A 20,309-nucleotide genomic window follows, 5' to 3' on the forward strand; every position below is an offset into this window, starting at 1 on the left:
ATAATAACCCAAGTGGGAGTCATTGAGGACACGCCCCTCCGTCTCAGATAAGTATTAAACAACATTGGTTTGTATGCATCCACAATTTGATTGGAATTGGTGAGCTCAAGCGCTTTCAAGCGATGGATAAGCATCATTGGTCGGTTCAGTAGCTCTTCATGTCATCGCCCCCCTTGCTCCTTATTCCCAGGTACTCTACAGCCCTTCTTCCTCCTCTTCCCCTGCCTAGTTTCCTAATTTTCCTTTCACCATTCCTGACTCTTTATTTACAAATTCTCACTCATTACTTGTTAGGAATCAAACGACCTCATGGTCGCTATGGCAACAGTGGAGGAATAGACACCCAAACAGGTTTTTTTTCTCCCTTCAAGATGGTGCTGCATTAGCAACATACCCTATCCTGGGAGAAACGCTCAAGTTTATTTCAACATGGCGACCAGAGTCCTATGCAGCTCCACATGGGACTCGCAAGACGGTGCACTGGACAAAGCCTGCAGGAAGGGTAAGCACCTTGCGTCACTTCGTTTTCCTTAGCTCTTGCGCTGTTACTAAATTTCCTGTGCTACCCTGTATTGCTGATCTCCTTGTATCTGCTGCTGTCTCCGTGCCTTGCCTACCTCTGCCCCGTATCCTTCCATGCCCCATTTGCTTGTTGGCTTTCCTGAACTTTGTTCCACATCTCATTTGACACGCTGTCATCTGCTGCAAGTACACCCGAGCTCCTGTGTCCATAGACGGTATTTTCCACCTCAGAGGGCTTCCCTTGGATCCCGCCCTTCACTGTCATCTCTTTCTACACCAGTGCTCCTGTATACATCAAAGGGTCTTCTACTCCGGACGGTTTTCTTTGGCCACAGCCCATTGAAAACATGCAGTCAGTGGGTGTTCATTGGGGCACTCGCCTATATTTCATCTCTACCTATCCTTACATTAATTGTCACAATGTATCTCCTCTGCATTTTCCTCTCCACTGTTCAAAATGTGTTGTCTGGTCCTCCGGTTATACTACACCATGTGCTTCCCTTCTCTGTCACAATGAAACTGCCTTGCAAGAGACTCATTTGCCTTCTTTTATGCAATGTTCTTCGTTTATAAACTAAGGACAAATACTAATGCGCTTCTGTTGGATCAATGCTGATATTCTACCTTGTGGCGTTGATTTCCTACAGTCTTAATAGCCCCCTATAAGGTATGGTTTGAGCGAGATTCGCATTTCCCATGTAGTCAAACGCACAATCTCGTTTCCAAACTGACTTCTTGGTGCATTCCAATCCCACCCTCAACACCACCTCCTCGGTTCCCCTTTGTCTGCACTCAACTGGTATCCATCCTGCGTACGTTAGCAACTTGTGCATGGAACAAGTTAATTCCCTGTAATATCTGTTCTCCAGCATCGGCCTTCCATGGATTCACATGCTCATGAATATTCAAAGTCATCAGGCTCGGAATCCTCAGTAATATTAAAGCAGTATCGCTTCAAAGCTAAAACTGCTCATCACTTCTATAGCCTATTGCAGTCACTTTACGTCATACTGCCACAACCAATGACATTCGTCCCCCTAAACTCCACCCCTGGGGGCCATCTTCAAATTTGTTTGTGCACATATAGAGGCAGGAAGAACCAAGAAGAACCAGAGAGTGGAAGGAGGGAGGGTTTGCATGTGAATCCATGCAAGACCCTTGCTGGAGAACAGGAGTTACAGGTAAGTAACATGTTTCTTCTCCAGCATGGGGTCTTACATGGATTACAGACACAACCATGGAAGGTAGCAAGGCTAAACAGCAAGGCTACACTTACCCCTTGAACGGACTCACCTCATGCAGATTGCGAAGCACTGCTTGGCTGACCCGGGAATCCTCCCTGAGATCCCTGTCGACAAAGTAGAAGGTGTGTTTAGACCTCCACGTAGCAGTCCAGCAGATGACGAGCTGGGGAGCACCAGCGAGGAATGCTGTAGTTACTACAATGACTGTGGTGGAATGGGATCTCAGGCTCTCAGCCGGCCCCGTTAGCGGTCCATTGGCCAGACGATGGCAATGCGTGATACAGCCAGAGAGCCAACTGGAGATCGAAGCCTTGGACAGTGCCTTCCCATGTCCCATAGGTCCGAAAGCAACGAAGAGCTGAGAAGTTTTTCGAAATGATTTGGTGCGTGCCACATATTTCAAGGCATGCAAAACATCTAGTGAATGCAACAAACGCTTTGCCGGCGAAGATGATTTAGTGAATAAAACTGGCAAGACCAAAGGAAGGATGGAATGACACATATGGATGTTTACATGAGAGAGCCTGAATTTCCCCAACACGCCCGGCCACTAGGAAGGCTGTTTTCCAAGATAGAAACTTTAAAGATGCTTGATAAATTGGATCAAAACTTGGTGCTATTAGCTTTGACAAGACCACATTGAGCTCCCAGGCCGGAGCTGGCGCTGCCACCGGCGGAAACGTCTTGAAGAGGACCTTGAGGAACTCCTTCGCAGATTTATGAAACTACAGAGAGAGTTTGCCAGGAGCCCGGGCATAGCGGGCTATGGTGGCCAAATGCACCTTGATTGAAGCATGGGCAAGCCCAGACTTAGCAAGAAGGAGCAGATAAGGCAGAAGCTCCTACGGAAGCATCCATTCTTTCTCCTGCCATGCTCTACTTTCAACTGCTCACTATTGAACACTCATCTGACCAGCAGATAGCTGTATTTAATAAACAGCCCTACATGAAGTTACTGCCTGAGAGTCATCATTGCTTGCAGCCATTGGATATAATAATCATCCTGCAGCGGAATTGTCTGAGTGTATTGATCAACCGTAGCAGCAGGGGAATAGGAGGGAATGTGCACAGGAACAGCCCCTCCCGAGGGAACAAGAAGGCTTCTCCTAGGTTCTTGGCTTGAGGATACCGCTAGCAAACTTCTGGAATCTGGAGTTGTGTGCCATGGCAAAAAGGTTGATATGAGGGCAAAACCCACTTGCTGAAGAGAAGAAATACCTGGGTCTGTTGGAGTTACCACTCGTGCCAGCACCATAGCTCCCTGCTGAGCAAGTCTGTGATGGTGTTGTAAACGCCTGCCAAGTGAAACAGAACATCTGCTGAGCAATCGATGCGCCATAGGTTCAGCGCATCCCATGAGAGGGGACGTTCCGCTGTACTTCCTGATATAAAACATGGTGGATGTGTTGTCAGTGAATACATGGGCCACCATCCCGTGGAGCTGAGGTTTGAAGGACTTCTGGGCCTAGAAGACTGCCCGCATTTCTAGGACGTTGATATTCAACGCCATCTCCTCTGGGAGCCTGAGGCCTCACGAGTGCATCTGGCCTCTGTGGGTGCCCCAACCTTCCAGAGAGGCATTTGTAGGGACTGTGGCCTAATGAACAGGGGCCTGAAAAGGAGCTCCCTGCAACAGATGAGGGCGAATGGATCACCAATGTAGGGCTTGACAGAATGCCAGATTGAGGTTGATCTTGTCGGACCTTGAGCCTATGATTTGTTTCCATCTGGAATCCCGAAACTCCTGAAGGGGTCTCATCTGCAGTCTGCAAAAAGACACCAGATGGATGCACAAGGACATAATTCCCAGCAGGGAATTGATGGATCGGACTGTGCAACGTGAGATGCCGATAAGCATTGAATCTTCACTAAGATGACTTTTATTCTGTCTTTAGAAGGCATCGCTAGACACGACAGAGTGTTGAGGCGGGCCTCCAGGAATAGTGTGTTCTAAGATGGGAGTATGCAGGATTTCGGATAGTTTATCGAGAATCCAAGAGAAGTTAAGACGCTGGATGGTCTCTGCAGTGTGCTGGACTGCCAGCACGTTAGAGCAGGATCGGATCCGTCAATCGTCCAGGTAGGGTTAGATGTAGATTCCCCTGTGCCGAAGGTACACTGCCACTGGAGCTAAGCACTTGGTGAACACTCTTGGGGCCAAACTTAGGATGAATGGCAGGGCCTTGAACTGGTAATGTCTTCCCTAAACGACATAACATAGGAACTTCCGGTACTTACAATGAATGGGGATGTGGAAGCAAGCAACCTCCAAGTCGAGGGTCGCCAGAAAATCTCCCTTGTCCAGCTGGCTGAGCACATGATGCAATTTGACTATTCTGAAATTTTGTGACTTGAGGAATTTCTTGAGGTGTCTTAAATCCCAAATTCTTCATCCTCCTGACTTCTTTTTCGGAAAATAAAGTATCTGGAGTACACTCTGGAGCCCTGGAAGCGCAGATGAACCGGTTCTATTGCCCATTTTCTTTTAACAAGATATAAACCTCCTTCAGTAACTGTTGTGCGAGCTGCTCATGCCTGGAGAATGAGATGGCATTTCTCTTGGAATTCCTGGGTGTGATCCTGTTGGATGATATTGAGCACCAATTTGTCTGTTGAGATATTGCACCACTCGTTGGCAAACTGTGACTACCGGACTTCCACTGGGGTGCTGAAGTGAGGGCACGGGTCCTGGACCGGGTCAGGTTTATTTTGGCATCTACATTCTGGCTGCTGGTGCACAACGACACTGGGATCCTCCTCTGTAGGCTTGGAAACATCCCCATCAGCCTCTTGGGTGGTGGAACGGGAGGGCTGACGATAGGGTGAGGTGAACCCTTTAGATGATCAAGACCTTCCCCTTGGAGTGCTGATAGGACTGCCTCCGCTGGAGAGTGCCCAACGAACATGCTGTTTCCGTGTATGTTTTTATGGACTGGAGGATTTCGTTGCCAGCTTTCCCGAAAAGATTTGCACCAGAAGTTGGTGGCCTTAGCCAACACTGGCGGTGGAGGGCCACTCCATTACCTATCTGCCAGAAGCCAGAATCTGCGATGTCCAGGGCGACAGTGATTGAATGGTGGAACAAACTAGGGCTTCTGACTTCTTGTCGTCTGGAAGGAAGTCAAGTGTGACTTGTACCAAAGCTGTCTATCATACCTTGAGTTGTGTGCCCAACACATTGGTGGCTTTGTAATAATGAGTTTCTAATTCTCCTGATTGGGAGGAACCATGGAAGAGGAAGATGTGGTAGAGAACCTTTTCCTGTCCACAACAGATACCACAGAGTTCAGTGACGGTTGGGATCTGAGGCACTGTGGGGTCGTTTCAGGGGCGCAATACTTCTTCTCCAAACGGTCCATTTTTGAAGGGGCTGGGTTAGGGGCCTTCATAACCAGCAATCAATCTTCCCAAACATCATCCAGAAGGGAAACTGAAATCATAGTCTTCCTTCCTTCTTTTCTTCAGGAACGAGGTTGAATTGCTTTGCAGCACGAGAAATCATGGTATGAAACAAACCCATCCTATTCAGCATACAGTCCTTGGAGGGCATCTCGACGTCAGGAGGTTCCCCATCAGTGGAAATGTAGTAGTCAAACTCATCGACCCAGTGTGACAGTATCAATATTGATGTCTGCCTTATCTGCCTCTTCCACCACAGGAGGAGTTGCAAATGGCAATTGTTTAGTGTCAGTCAAGCCTAGAAAGGCTTTGGAGAACTCCCTATTGGAGCTGGTATGGGTGCAGTTAGAACACGCTGCTGGATTTCTGACATCAATGTGTGGAGAGTGGTTAAAATTTCCATTGACATATCTCTAGGTGCTGTAAGAGCCTGTACCGGGTTATGAAGTCAAGGGCTAGTCGGCAGAGATGGCTGAGCCCCTTGCCAAGGCACTGGCAGAATGGGATTAGGCTCATCCAGACCACATACTTAGTCTGAGTAGAATTCCTCTGGCAGGCCCTCCTCAGAAGCACTGGAAGACAGGATCTGGATGGATTGAACAAAGCCAGTGTGAAGAGTGTGTGGCCTTGGTGGGTCTTGGGAGGAATGCGAGAGCCAGAGGCTTCTCTCATTCCAAACTTGTGCCCCTAGGAACCGAGGCGATCACTGTGGCCTGTGGTGCAGGTATTGGTGCTGCCGCTGTCAGATCTGGGGCAGGTACCGCCAACGGCGGTCTAGGTGGCAGGCCCACTCTGGGAGTGGTAGCAGTCATTGTGGCAACAGTGACTGTGGTAGACAAGCTCGTCGACAAGGCAGTAGTCTTTGTGGGTGAAGTCGTCGTCGACGGTGTAACAGCCTGTTAGGGAGAATTCACAGAAATTGCTACTTTCCCTTGCCTACTGAGTCCCTCCGCAGCTTTGCTGGATATCTAGGATTTATTTTTTTCACCTAGTAAGAGTGTGAGCCTTTTTCCCACTCTTACATATGTTTTGCTGTGTGTATTTCTACTTTTTGTGTGACCTTGGGCACTGAAGCCTCACCTACTCCATATTTTGCATGTGTGTTACACAGCACCTTCAGTGCAGTGACAAGGGGTTGTCTTTTTGACTTCCCACCGACTCCATTTTCTGGGGCTGACTACTGTCCCCCAGAAAAGATAAAGTTGCCATTAATTTTGCCTGTGCCTCTTGGAGCATTGTTTCGCTCCCTTTACACCAAGACTTTTCTGGTGGCAGTGGTATCTACCCTATTTTTTATACCACAGTTATCTTAAATAACCATGGTATGGGTTTAGGCTATTATATTAGCCTCAAACATAAACCTGCTCGACCATATATGTTTTATTACGGTTCCGGCTGCGTTTATGCACCCATTTCCCTTTGTTCGACGTCTTTTCACGGGTTTCTGCCCAGAAGCCCTCCTTAAGGCGCCTGAAAGTCTCGTAGGCAGGATGTGAGGGAGGGGTCTTAGGACCCCTGCCATGGGTTCCCTTGGTAACCCAAGTCGCACTCCTGTTTGATTGGCTGGGTGACTGTCCTTGCCAGGACAGCCAACCTGCTGTGTGATTCACAGCCAGGTTGTATGAATGGGGAAAAACTGCATAAAAAGCAGGTCTCTGGGACTGGAAGAGCAGAATCGCCACTGGAACGAAAGAACCTATGAGGAGCTGATGGAAGAGGACCCCTACAATGAATGAACCGCCCGGTGAAGCCCTGCTGCAGGTCCGAATCTTCAGAATCCAACGACGGAGAAGATCCTCCAGGAAACTTCTTCCCTTGAGCTGGTGGGACCAACCAGTTTGCCCAAACTGCAAGCCAGGACCCCTCCTCTGGTCGAATTCGCTGTACAGAGATACAGTTGGCCGGATAGCCAGGAAGGTCGGACCCTGCTTGGGTTTTAAAGAGCGCACCTTTTATTTGTTGCTTTGCTCTGCTGCTGGTTTCTTCCCTGGGTAGCGCTGGACTCTCCAGTCTTCCTACTTCTGATCAGTCCGACAGTCGCTTCCGGAACTGTGAGCCTGCAGGAACTACCAGGAACTTCTGCCTCAGCAGCAGCTCCCTCTCTGTTTTAAAGGTACTGTGCAAATCCGGTTGTTCGTTTCGTTCAGCCGCGGTGAAAGTGTTTGAAATCTTTCTCCAATCCGAGGGCTTGTCCTTCTCTTCTCTTTGAACTAACTTTTCTACCGAACAACCTCGTCCGTAATCCATGGCACGAACTTTGCCGAGAACTACACTGAACTGTATTATCTTGAGCAAAAGACTTTTGAACCATTGACTTTGGCCCTAAGGCTTTTCTATCTGATTTTATCATTGTAGTCTCTTTTGTTCAATTGCCCTGAGTACTTACCTGTTGGTGTGATTCAATTTCTGTTAACTTCTGTCTTTCCCTCTCTTTTGAATTGCTGGAGTGCCATTTTCTGAGCTTAACTTGTATGGAATTTAAGGGAAGTGGTGTGGTGTATTAAGAGTGTGATTTTTAGACTGCTTATAATAGTGTAATGTTATACAACTGAAGAGTGAAATAAATGTATATTCTTTTACTTGAATACCTTGAGTCAGTGTTTGCCTGAATCATAGTAACTGCTGTCCTTTGTGTAACTATCTGATACTGCTCACTTACTCTTGAGATAAGTCTGGCTGCTCAGCCACTGCTACCACTTTAACTGTAGTACAGGCTTGTACCAAAGGTGAAATTGTACTGTCACTTGTAGTCTTAATTGTGTGCGGTGTTCCCAAAGGGTGCTGCATATAATTCTGCCTAACACGGCCTTGGTGGACGAGGTCGTTGAAGGTGTAGCCGCTGAGGGTCCCTAGACAAGACCCATGACGACTAAGATTTGACAGTGAAGTCGCCGACGGGTCTGTCGACAAGGTCTGCAATGAAGAAGCATTGTGCTTTGCAGCTGGCGTCAATGCTTTTCTCTCAGACGGGACCTGTCCGCTCTACGGTAGACTACCCGTTGACTATAAGGGGAACGAATACGGTTGTTTATCCAATGGGCGCTCTGCAGCTGTGTTGCACGTCGATGGAGAAGTCGGACCGTGAGAATTAGCCTTTTTTGGTATCTTCCCCCCGGAAGTGTCCTCAAAGGATCTCAACCTCTTGCCAGAGGGAGCTAGCTGTTTGGGCCTACTGACCCTTGAAGAGGCATGACTGCGCACAGAGGCCGAGTCAGAGGCCTTTCCCTCTTCAAGCCATGCCACAAACCTTCTATGGTGGTCTTTCTGCGTCTTTGAAGAGAAGGCCTGACCGATGACACATCCGTCTGGGAAGTGGTCTGAATGCAAGCAGTAGAAGCATTTGGGATGCTGATCCTCAATGTAGATGTTTCTCATGTCACATTTTGAGCCGGCCCTGAAGAAGCTTTTTCTCGTGGCGTCAGCCATGTTGCGTGTAGAGAAGGCCCAAGCTTTGGCCTGGGGCCTCACACAGTGTGGAGATCCGATAATGGAAATAATCTCATCCGGCAATGGGTACCTGCCTCCGGTAGTCTCAATGGTGACTGAAAGAATGAATTGAAGACTATGTCTCACAAAAAAAATATATAATTGTCGATATTTCAGGGACCAAAACACAAGGACTCCCAATGCGAAAACGTGTGGTACATATTTGAAGATGACCAACAGGGGTGGAGCTTAGGGGGAGGCATGACATTGGCTGGGAGAGTATGACCCAAAGTGACAGCAAAAGGCTGTAGAAGCGATGACCAATTTTAGCTTTAAAGCAAAACTGCTCTAATATTACAGAGGATTCCCAGCCTGTCGATGGAGAATCTTCATGAGCAGCAAATGGGTTGCTTTCACCCTCCTCATTGCATTCATCGTGCTGGACGGAAGCCACCGCAAGTTCCGCCACCTGTCCGGGGATCGCCTTGCCAGCTCCCAGGTAAGTCTCTCTTCCATCCGCCCCCTGCGGCCCCTATTACAGGGAGTGCGACTTTCTACCGAGGAATAATTCTGCTTTCCACTCTCCGGGTCTGGCACACTGACATCTCTTTGCCCTCAAGTGGGTCCATCAGCATCTGCACCCATGCTCCACCGCCCATCGGAGCACTGAAATCTGATACATCTAAGCAAGGAATTGCAGGCACAGGAGGCCCAGCAACAAGAGGCATACACTGTTAACATGTTGTTTCTTTTCTAGCTGCAGCTATCACCTGCAGATTGGGTTTTGAATGGCCATGGTTGCCAAAAACTAGCCTTTGAAGGGCAGAAGAAGTTCAGAAGCCATGCACAGAAGATCTATGAATAAAGGCTCACTAACAAGAAGAGACCACCAGCAGTAGTTTACAACCTCTGGATCACCTGACTATTTCAAGAACCGTGGGAATCAGCAGCAGGGAAAAGAAGAACAAGTTACTTCTTACCTTGTAACGTTCTTTCGACGGGATGTTCCTCCGACGTATTCCTCATCTTAGATATCTCCTTCCAGCTCTGCTGGCCTCGGAAAACTTTTTCTCTAGAGGGCGCTGCGCGTCGACGTCCTCCGAGTCGATGTCCCTCGACAGCCGCCATATCGACGTCGACGTCATCCTGCCTATAAAGGCCACGCACAGCGCCCGTTGCTCAGTTCCGTTTTGTAGCCCACAATAATACTTTCTGGACTAGACTAATCACCCTGAAGGAGCGTAAGCTGCAACAACACAGGAAGTAGAACTGCAGGGATGGATGGGAGGGCCGATGAGGAATACGTCGGAGGAACATCGCGTCGAAAGAACGTTACAAGGTAAGAAGTAACTTGTTCTTCGAAGGGATTGTGTCCTCCGACATATTCCTCATCTTAGATAGGCTCCCATAGCAGTATTCTATTATTGGAGGAGGGAGTACTGACTTCACGCTGTCTTCTATTGATGAATAGAATGCAGTACAGCCCTTCCAAACCTAGTCTCTTGACTGGAGGAGGAATCCAAATTGTAAAAACGTGTAAAGATATGGACAGACGACCATGTAGCGGCCGCACAGATGTCTTTAACCGGCACTCCTCTTTTGAGGGCCGATGAAGCTGCAATACCTCTGGTCGAATGAGCCCTAAGGTTTTGAGGGGGCTCTTTCTCTGCCAGTTTATAACATTCCAGAATGGCTAGAATGATCCATCTGGAAATGGTCTGCTTAGTTATTGGTAACCCCAGCTTGTGACTTGCGTAACCTACAAACAGCTGGTCTGCCTGTCTTATCCTGGCCAGTCTACTGATGTAAAAACTTAAAGCCCTTCTAGGGTCTAGCCTGTGTAACCTCTCTTCCTCTTTCCCCGGGTGAGGAGGAGGATAGAAAGATGGTAGGGTAATCTTCTGAGTGATATGGAATTCAGAAACCACCTTTGGGAGGAAATTAGGCTTCACTTGCAGGACAACTTTGTCTTTGTGAAATATTGTGTGAGGGGGTTTACAAGAAAGAGCTTGTAATTCGCTCACCCTTCTAGCAGATGTAAGTGCTATTAATAAAACAGTTTTAAGGGTAAGGAATCTTAACGAACAAGAATGGAGTGGTTCGAAAGGTGTGCCCATCAGGAAAGTTAGTACTAAGTTTAAATCCCATAGGGGAACTTGGAATGGTCTTGGGGGATAAACATTGGTTAACCCCTTTAGAAACTGTATTACCAAGGGTAATTTGAAATAGGATGGTTCTTCCGCAGTGCGCTTAAAGATGGATAGCGCTGCGAGATAGCCCTTAATGGTGCCAACTTGAAGGCCTGAATTCGCCAAATATAGAAGGAAGGACAAAACCATTGGTGTACCACATGAAAAAGGGTCGATATCCTGTTCTCTTCACCAGCTGCAAAATCTGTTCCAACAGCAGCGGTATAAAGACTTTGTTGCTGGCCTCCTTGCCGAAAGCAACACCTCCATAACATCATCAGGGAGGTCCCAATCCTTGTACCTCAACCTTTCAGAAGCCAAGCGTGAAGGTTGAGGGTTTTGATGTCTGGATGGAGAACCTGACCTCCCTTCTGTGAGAGTAGGTTCTCTCTGAGTGGAAGTCGAATTGGAGGGCAGATGGACAAGTCTAGAAGGTCCGGGTACCACGTTCTCCTGGCCCAATCCGGGGCAATTAGGATCATGGTTCTCCGGAATCTTCTCAACCTCCTGATCATTTGAGGAATGACAGGGACCTGTGGGAACGCGTACAGAAGCGGAAACTCCCAGTCCACTATGAACGCGTCTCCCAGAGCTCCTCTCGGGGGGAAATTCCCTTGAGCAGAACAGATCGCATTTCCTGTTGACGCGGGTGGCGAACAGAGCCACCTGAGGGGTTCCCCAAAGGGCGAAGATCTCTTGAAGGACTTCCTGAGCTAGTTCCCACTCGTGGGAGACTGTGCTCAGCCTGCTCAGAGCGTCCGCTGTCAAGTTCTTCTCTCCGGCTAGGTGAACTGCCGATAGAGAGATTCCTTCTTGGATTGCCCAAAACCAGAGCTGCATCGCCTCTCTGCACAGGGGTAGTGATCCTACGCCTCCTCTTTTGTTGAGGTAATGCATGGCCACTGTGTTGTCCGTCATTATCAGGACGTTTTTCCCTTGTACAGCTGGCAGGAACGCCTTCAGCGCAAGTCTGATGGCTCTCAGCTCTAACAGGTTGATATGTAGTCTGGACTCCGATGGAGACCAACGACCGCTGATGGTCAAGTGGGCTCCCCACCCCGTGAGTGAGGCATCCGTGACTACTGTTATCTCCGGCCAGGGTTGCCAAAAATGTTCTCCTTTCAGAATGTTCTCCTGACAGGCCCACCACTGAAGGTCTCGAGCCACCCTGTCGGGAAACTGAAGAAGATCTGTCATTCTCCCTGAGAATTGTGACCACTGAGTCCTCAGTGCCCACTGGAGGGATCTCATTCTCAGGCGAGCCTCTGGCACTAGGAAAATGCAGGATGCCATGAGGCCTAGCAACCTCAAAAAGTCGAAGGCTGGGAGACGTTGGGCATCTTGGAACTTGGTAACCATCTGTAGAATATCTTGACCCCTCATCTCTGGTGGCGAGGCTTTTCCCAGGGAAGTGTCCAGGATCGCTCCTATGAACTGGAGTCTCTGCAATGGTATCATTTGTGACTTCTTTAAATTGAGGGAGAAGCCCAGTCTGTGAAGGGAGTGGCACACGTGATTTAGCTGGATCTGAGCTTGTTCCGAAGAGACAGCCCTGATCAACCAATCGTCCAGGTAGGGGTAGACATGAATCCCTTTCCTCCTTAGACTTGCCGCCACTACCGACATTAACTTGGTGAAGACCCTCGGGGCGGAGGTCAGCCCAAATGGCAGCACTCGAAATTGATAGTGAGAGTTGCCAATTGCGAACCTCAGGTGTTTCCTGTGTTTGAGATGGATAGGCACATGGAAATAAGCGTCCTGAAGGTCCAGAGATACCAACCAGTCCTGGAACTGAAGGGCCTGGAGGATCTGAGAAAGAGTGACCATCTTGAATTTGTCTTTTCTGAGGAATTTGTTAAATTCTCGCAAGTCCAAGATGGGTCTCGGCCTCCGTCTTTCTTTGGAATGAGAAAGTAAGGGGAGTACCAGCCCTTGTTCCTCTCCGCTACAGGTACCGGTTCTATGGCACCTTTCTCTAGCAGGTCCAAAATTTCCTGCAAGAGGAGCGGTTCTGGAGCTTTCTGAGAGCTGATCCCCGGTGGATGACTCTGAGGTATGCGTAGGAGAGGCAGGCAGTAACCTTGGGCAACTGTTTCCAATGCCCAAGCATCTGACGTGATAGCATGCCATTCCGCCAGATGTTGAGTCAACCTGCCTCCTACAGGTGTCCTGTGAGGGAAGTCCTCAGAGTGGTTTTGGGGCGGCTGATGCAGATGCCGATGGTAAAGAGGCACCTGCTGTTGCTGCGGCCTTTGAATATCTACCCCGTCCACCTAGGGTAGTTCTTCTTTGTCCCCTTTGAGCCGGTCGTCCTCTACCTCTTCCGAATGCGGAGTAGAAGCAAAAGGACTTGACTCTCACAGAGGTTCCTGTGGGACGAAAAGGTGTCTGACGGATTGTAGCGCCTAGGGATTTTGCTGCTGCTTTTGAAGTTTGCAGTTTTTCTAAACTGTCATCCGCCTTTTTCCCAAACAAAGAAGAGCCATCGAATGGCATGTTCAAGAGCCTGGCTTGCACATCTGGGGCAAAACCAGACTTTCTCAACCAAGCAAATCTCCTGGTTGTTGTACTTGCCGCCATTGCTCTGCTGATACTGTCAGCCGAATCAATGCCCGTCTGGAGGGATTCGCACATAGCTTCTTTACCGTCCTGTATGATATTCAGGAACGCCTCCCTTTCTTCTCCCTCCGGGATGCAGTCAGCCGCTGTAGAAGCACACTCCCAAAGTGTATGGCTGAATCGAGCAAGGGTGCAAGTAGCATTCACAGATTTTAACGCCATGCTACATGCCGAAAAAACTTTCTTTGCCATAGCATCATATTTTTTATCGTCCCTGTCCTGTGGGACGGTAGGATAAGCCGTCTTGACATCGGTAGAAGATGCTGCCTGTACCACCAGACTTTCTGGGGATGGGTGTTTTGACAAAAACTCCGGGTCTGTAGAGGATACCCTGTATTTTGTAGACAGTTTTTTATTTACTGCCGGGACGACATCTGGGGTTTCCCAGTTCATCATAATCTTCCTCTGAAGAGCTTTATGGAAAGGCACCACAGGATCCTCCTGTGGGCCTTTATCAAGAATATCCGTGAGGTCATCTTGTTGGAAAGACTGTGAAGGTGCAGACCACCCCATAAACTCTGTGATCCTGGCATTAAGGCTCTATAGGGGGTTTTAGCATGCTCCCCCGGGTCTGGCCTAGCAAACTCCACCTCAGGGGAAGTGTCTAACCCACTTGCCTCATGTAAGGAATCATGAAGATCCTTTAACCTGCGTTCTTCAGCAGAAAATTCCTCTCTAATTGGGGTTACAGGTCCCTGCAACTCAAATGTGTCTTCCTGTTCAGACAATTCACCCTCTTCCAAAATTGAGGACATAGTTCTCAATTGTTCTGAACTCATAAAGGGTGTAAATCCCATTTCCAAGGCAGAGGGTGTCGAACTTGTCATTATCGGCCTCGAAAACGTCGATGTCGTCGACGCCGACGTTGAAGGCTTCGAGCGTGGCGTCGAAAACAAAGGCGGAGGCCTCGATGACCTTGACAGAATTGGGATTCTACTCGACAATCTCGAAGCCATCGTCATCGAGGACCTGGGGATAGTCACTGGGTGTGTCGTGACCGTGACTTTTCTTGGCGTCGACGCCGGTGTCGAAGCTGGCGTCGAGTCGATAGACCCGTGTGTCGAAGGTCCCTTCGACAACGGCGTCGAATACACCGACCTCGGCGTCGACGGAACCCTTGTCGACGGCGTCGACGGAACCTACGAGGAAGGTTTGGAGGTCATAGTCCTACTCGAGGGTTCGAGACGCGCTCGAGAGGTTTCCTTCGCCGGGTACTGCGACTCGCGGTGTTTTTGACCTTCGGGTCTTTCGACCAGAGCATCGCTCTCGGCAGTCTTCGAGGGGGTCGAGGCCGCTTTCTCGAAGACGCTCATCATATTTTTGCGGAATTCCTCCCATTCAGCCCGGGAACTATGTTTCGTGGGGCAAGGGATTCTTTTTGGCGAAACAGAGGAAGAGGAAGACGGAGAAGGGGATCTTCGACGTCTCCTCTTCGAGTGCTTCGATCTCGAGGAGTGATTGGACCCACTCCGAGACCTGGAGCGCGAATGGTGACGAGGAGACGAATGTCTCGACTTCGTCGACGAAGAAGAAGCTTTAAAAGTCTTACCTTTCTCCAGCTTCCCCCTACGCTCCTTCAGGACCTTAGCTGTCATGGACATACAGTCCTCGCACTCCGAACAATGGTGTTCAGCTCCCAAACACCACAGACAAACTCTGTGAGGGTCAGTCAGTGACATCTTTTTTCCACAATCTCGGCATTTTTGTGAAGCCGGATCGAGGAGTTGTCGGTTCCGACGAGGAAGCCATCGAGTACGGATCGAATAACTCGAGGTAAATAGGTTTAATCTGACAAAAACTGAGCAACGGTATTCCGAGGCACTGAGTAAGGGCGGAAAAACGGAACTGAGCAACGGACGCTGCGCGCGGCCTTTATAGGCAGGATGACGTCGACGTCGATACGGCGGCTGTCGAGGGACATCGACTCGGAGGACGTCGACGCGCAGCGCCCTCTAGAGAAAAAATTTTCCGAGGCCAGCAGAGCTGGAAGGAGATATCTAAGATGAGGAATACGTCGGAGGACACAATCCCTTCGAATGGGTACGCTGAGTGGCGGTAACATGGAAAAGAGAGCACATCCCAGAGATTCCGGCATGATTATGGCACTTGCGGTTGGACACTGTGGCAAATAGATCCTTCTTGGGCATCCACCACTGCTTGAAGATCCATTTGAGCATCTTGGTGTGTAATTCCCATTCATGGTTTGAGCATTTTAGCCTGCTCAAGGTGTCCGGTCTCTCATTCTGCGTTCCAGGCAGATGTGCCGTCTGAAGCAAAATTACATTTTCAGGGTCAACTCCCAGATATGTACCGCTAGGAAAAGCAGACAGCCTGGCCTGGTAGATCCCCTGGCTGTTCAAATACTATATGGCCACTAGATTGACAGTGAGGACAGAATTCTGGACCCCCGAAACACTGGTAGAAATTAGTAAAGGGTTAGGAAAGATGGTCTTCAACACCATGAAATTGATGTTTCAGACATCGCCCTGATGAAGGACCAAATGTCTGTTATGGTGGTCATGAAAGCCTTGAAAGCTGCCTCTGGGATGATGAAGGGCCAGCATTAGAGACCGATTTTGTCAAGTAAGATAAGGAGTTAGCTATCTGAGCACTCATTGTTTAATTGTTCAGCTCCTCATCTGTGTCCGGACTAAAGAGTTCTGTGCCACTGAAGGACAACTCAAGAATACCATCCTGGATATCCTTCTGGAACTTTGTTGCCCTCCGCAGGGCCTGCTTCCTCATTGAAACCCTCAAGGCAATGCCCTAACTGCCTTGTCCAGATGATGGTAGGCTGTGTCCATCAAATCAAGCACCACCTTTCTAGAATCCACAATGCCTGAACGAAAGCCTGCATAATACTCTACCGGCAGATGGGAGTCAGGGTCCCCTAGTTTTTACAGAACTTCAGGTCCACCGCAGTTATTACTTCTTTTGTATTCGCCAGGTGCAGTTGGAGGGCCAAATTGTGGTATACTCTGCGACCTGTCCAGCAGACAGTTACCATGCCCCAAAGGGGGTTGAGATATAGACCTAGAGAATGTGCCCTTAACGGAAATTGTAGCAGCCTGTACAATGTTGATTTTTGCCAGAGGTTGTTGGCCTCATCCACCTCATCCGGTTGAGGTGGATCACCAACTTGTCGGCTTTTCTAAAGAAAAGCAGTCAGAAGAGCACATCTTGATCTACCTGAGGTTGTGCCAGAATCGTAATACCTAGGTAATCAATAAGGCCAGTGACCCCTTCATGGAAAACCTTAGAAGACATAGGCACTTTTTTAGTGTCATCTTTGAGCGTCTGATCTGGATCACCTTGGCGATCATTGTCCATTGGAGACATGGATATTACTACAGGAGGTGGTAGAGGATCCACTGGCAACGGAGGAGCAGCCTCCGGTGTCAAGGGTGTGGCTTCCAAAGCTTGTGGTGTTTGTCTCTCGAAGGGGAAGTCGGGGACGAGGTCAAGAGATCCTTGAAATATTTTTGCATCGGTTGACAATGTATAAAGTACTCAAATCTTTTGAAGAACGGATCCTCGGTTGAGCCATGACCCATGGGAAAGGGTGGGGACGAGCAAGGTGTCTGAAAGGCTATGGCCCCAGTGTTATGGACAAATAACACCTGGTATAGCTTCTGACACAGGGGGGCCACTCTACTCTAGGGATGAAAGGTGTCAGCCCAAATGTACCCAGAGCAAGAGGAGGGATAAAATCATCAGGACCCTTACCTCCCATGCTCTGTTCTGAAGAGGCTGGGGATGCAACATGCACAAGCGAGCAGCCTGGTTAAGAGATGGACACTGAATAATTAACTAATCTTTTATAATGCTCTAAATACCAGAGACCAGTCTCTAAGCGTAGGACTGGGATTCAAACCAGTATTGCTCTGTATTGTCTTGATTCCAAACCAAACAGACAAACAGTTTTCTGCCATTACCTGTTTAGCAGATGAAACAGTAGACATTGACGCCTTTGAGGTAGAGAAGCAGACCACAGAGATTCTACATGCAGCACCGACCTCCAGCACAGGCCTTCTAGGGCACTTAGGCTTGGATCCGGTAATCGTGAGGAAAGTGGCCTTGGGACATGTCCTAGCACCAGGATAATTCCCCCCTGGAGGAAGGCTCCCGTTACTAGCCCCTTAAACGGTCGATGCCCCCTCGGGCTGAAGCCCAGTGATAGACCTAGAAAAGGTCTTGTGTGAGCACTGATAACAGCTGCCGAAGAAGCATCAGCGGTTCCCCGTTCGTGCAGGGGCTAGTCGCGGCACACCCAACACAGAGGTTCCTGTTCTGGTCGATCCCCAGAAAGAAAGCAAATGACTGGGGTGCCAAGGAAAACATTGTTTTACTCACCTTCTTCATGGGATCGACAAAACCACTGGGGTGATCCGAAGGGGCAACAAAGAGTTCTTTCTGTCTGAATAATGTAATACACAGAGACTTGAGAGGATATGTGTCACACATCAGGCCCAACAGTGAGCGGCCCCAAATACTTCAGAGTGAATGAGGCTTTACTGGCAAGAATCTGCTGCGGCACGATAGCCACACTGCAAACCCCGCTTTCCCTGGTAGAAATGGGAGACCAAATTAAGGAGTGAGGGAAAGAAAATTCAAAGAAAAAGGACTGTAGGAAAGAGGCAAATAAAAAGAAGAGTTGCACATCAGGCAACCAACCAGTCCGTCGTCGAAAAACAGACTGAGGGGAAGGAGCATGCAAGTAAGAATGTGCCGCAGTTACTGAGCCTCTGTGTGCTAATTTGAAAGGGGATGCAGACCTTGTTGTACTATGGCTAGCATAAGTTATAGAGGAATGTGGAGGTGACAAAGGTGTACTCTGTACTATCTGACGCATGTCGCTAAATCTACACTTGTTTCAACACAACTTGGTCCTGCCTCAGAATTTCTATTTTTTATCAGAACATAATTTCCAGATCCTACATCTATTCTCAGCCCTGATATCCATGTATAGTACCAAGACAAGAACAGTTTTGCTCTTCCTTTAGTTTGTATATTTCTTCTGTACCTGAATGTTCATTTTCTCTGCTTCCTCTGCCATCTTTAAACCTATGGCAAACCTTTTGCTGTACTCTTTGTTCTTTCCCTTTTTCTGCAATGGTAAATCAGAGAACATGGATATCAGAAGATTTGTATGTATGTTTATGGTTTACAATCAACCAATCAAAATGCTTTTATTCGGTATTCACCATAAAAAATGTGCAAGTTACACAGATATATAATCAACAATTAATCAAACTATCAGTGTTGTATATTAAATTACATTGAAATAAAGTTCTCAAGAAATAGCAGCGTGTCTAACATGATCTGAACTATTATTTTCCAGCTTCTATAGCTGCATAGTACAAAGCCCTGTTCTGTGAATGAAGCAAGCTATTGCATAAACCACATCCAACTTTTCAGTACTTCTACAGAGATCCATAGCCATTCCAATAGTAAGAACCTCGGCAGCTCTTCTTATTGGTCTTAAGTAGACACATCTTAAGTGGTGCAGCTTCTCGCATGTAAACAAAAAAATGAGGTACTTCCTCATTAATAGCTCCACACATGGGACACACTCCTCTACCTTCCGGACTCCACTGTATCGTAAAAGCAGCCAATGGCAAGGTCCCCAGCCTTAAGCATGCGTATAAAGACTGTTCGAAAGGTGGAGTGATTATAACAAGATACTTCTCGAAGCCTTGGGAATTCTTATGTGATAAATATGCTAACTTTAGGCATATGGCCTGGCCTACCATTGACTCTGTGTATCTACTGCATACCAATGTTTTATGCCTGCAAAGGTCAGCCTTCACGGTGGTGTTGGGATATTCCCAAGCTCTGGGTTCATTTAGTTCGAACAGCAATTTCCTCACGTGTCTGGCTCATGACAGGCTTTTACCACCCTCAAGAGACAAAATGTGCTTCACAGCTTCTCAATATTATTCGATTCCCTTGGAAGACCACGGTCTTAGCCAGTAAAAAAAACTGTAAAAAACAGGTTTGTAATCAAGCAGGTCCACCAGCTCTTGGACACCCAATTCTATGTGTACTAGAGCCGATGGTGCACTCTGGGGAAGTAGTAGCAGTTGCTTAGAAAATTTGTTTTCTACAGTTAGTAGACTTTTGCCCTTGTCATAACCCCAGATTTCAGCTCTGTATATAGATGCTGGATTGGACTGCCTGTTGTATAACTCCAGCTCAAGGACCCAGGAAGCAATGAGCAAGTACATGTGTCCAAAACACGTTACTGGAAATCTTCTTTCAATCATTTTTCTTCAACATATAAGTCACAAATTCGGTTCTATATAAACCCCTCCAACTTGTTCGCTCCCATGTCCTTCCTCCAGGTTCAACATAAAGTAAACATTTTAGAAAACCTTAGTTTGATTTCTATGACATAATCCAAAGATGTTTATTTTACTGTGAAAGACGAGCAATTGATGGTATTGTTGTCCTTCGATAAATATTCTATTAATGAGACCCAAGTCTTTGAAAATGTCCCAGTCATATCTGTAATTGATTGAGACAACTTCTCCATTTAATAAACAACCCAAACATATATAATCCTCATACTCATTGTTGATTTGTGCACCTCCCCTATTACAAATCATGAAATATGCAGCAAAGAGCAGCTGAGCCAATAACGGACTAACATTTCAAGGCCTATAGATCTCATTATCTGGAAGCATACCCAATTATAAAAACAGGTGTGACTTAGGGACTGAAAGCCCACCATCCGCCTAATGAGGAGCTAAATTGCTGCCTAAAATCATATAGTTCTGGTTATTTTCATCAGATATGTAGGAGAGCCACAAACTTTAAAAAAAAAAAACAAACAAAAAGCTGTTGAGCATCGTTTCGACTTAGCGGTGTGAAAGCTCTCTGGTTTTTCCAATATGTAGTCTTACATACA

The 20,309-nt window shown here is 47.8% G+C and overlaps 1 protein-coding gene across 1 annotated transcript in view; it reads right to left on the minus strand.

Annotated features, from left to right (window-relative positions):
- Positions 1-20,309, minus strand: part of ZCWPW1 (zinc finger CW-type and PWWP domain containing 1) — an 867,839-nt gene that overhangs the window by 661,734 nt on the left and 185,796 nt on the right. Inside the window, exon 3 of the mRNA XM_069607206.1 lies at positions 18,423-18,506. Within this exon, the coding sequence (XP_069463307.1) occupies positions 18,423-18,506 (84 nt within the window). The remainder of the gene's footprint in view (positions 1-18,422; positions 18,507-20,309) is intronic.

Source organism: Ambystoma mexicanum, chromosome 1p (genome assembly GCF_040938575.1).
Source record: "Ambystoma mexicanum isolate Mex_15411 chromosome 1p, UKY_AmexF1_1, whole genome shotgun sequence".
NCBI classification, from domain to species: Eukaryota; Metazoa; Chordata; class Amphibia; order Caudata; family Ambystomatidae; genus Ambystoma; species Ambystoma mexicanum.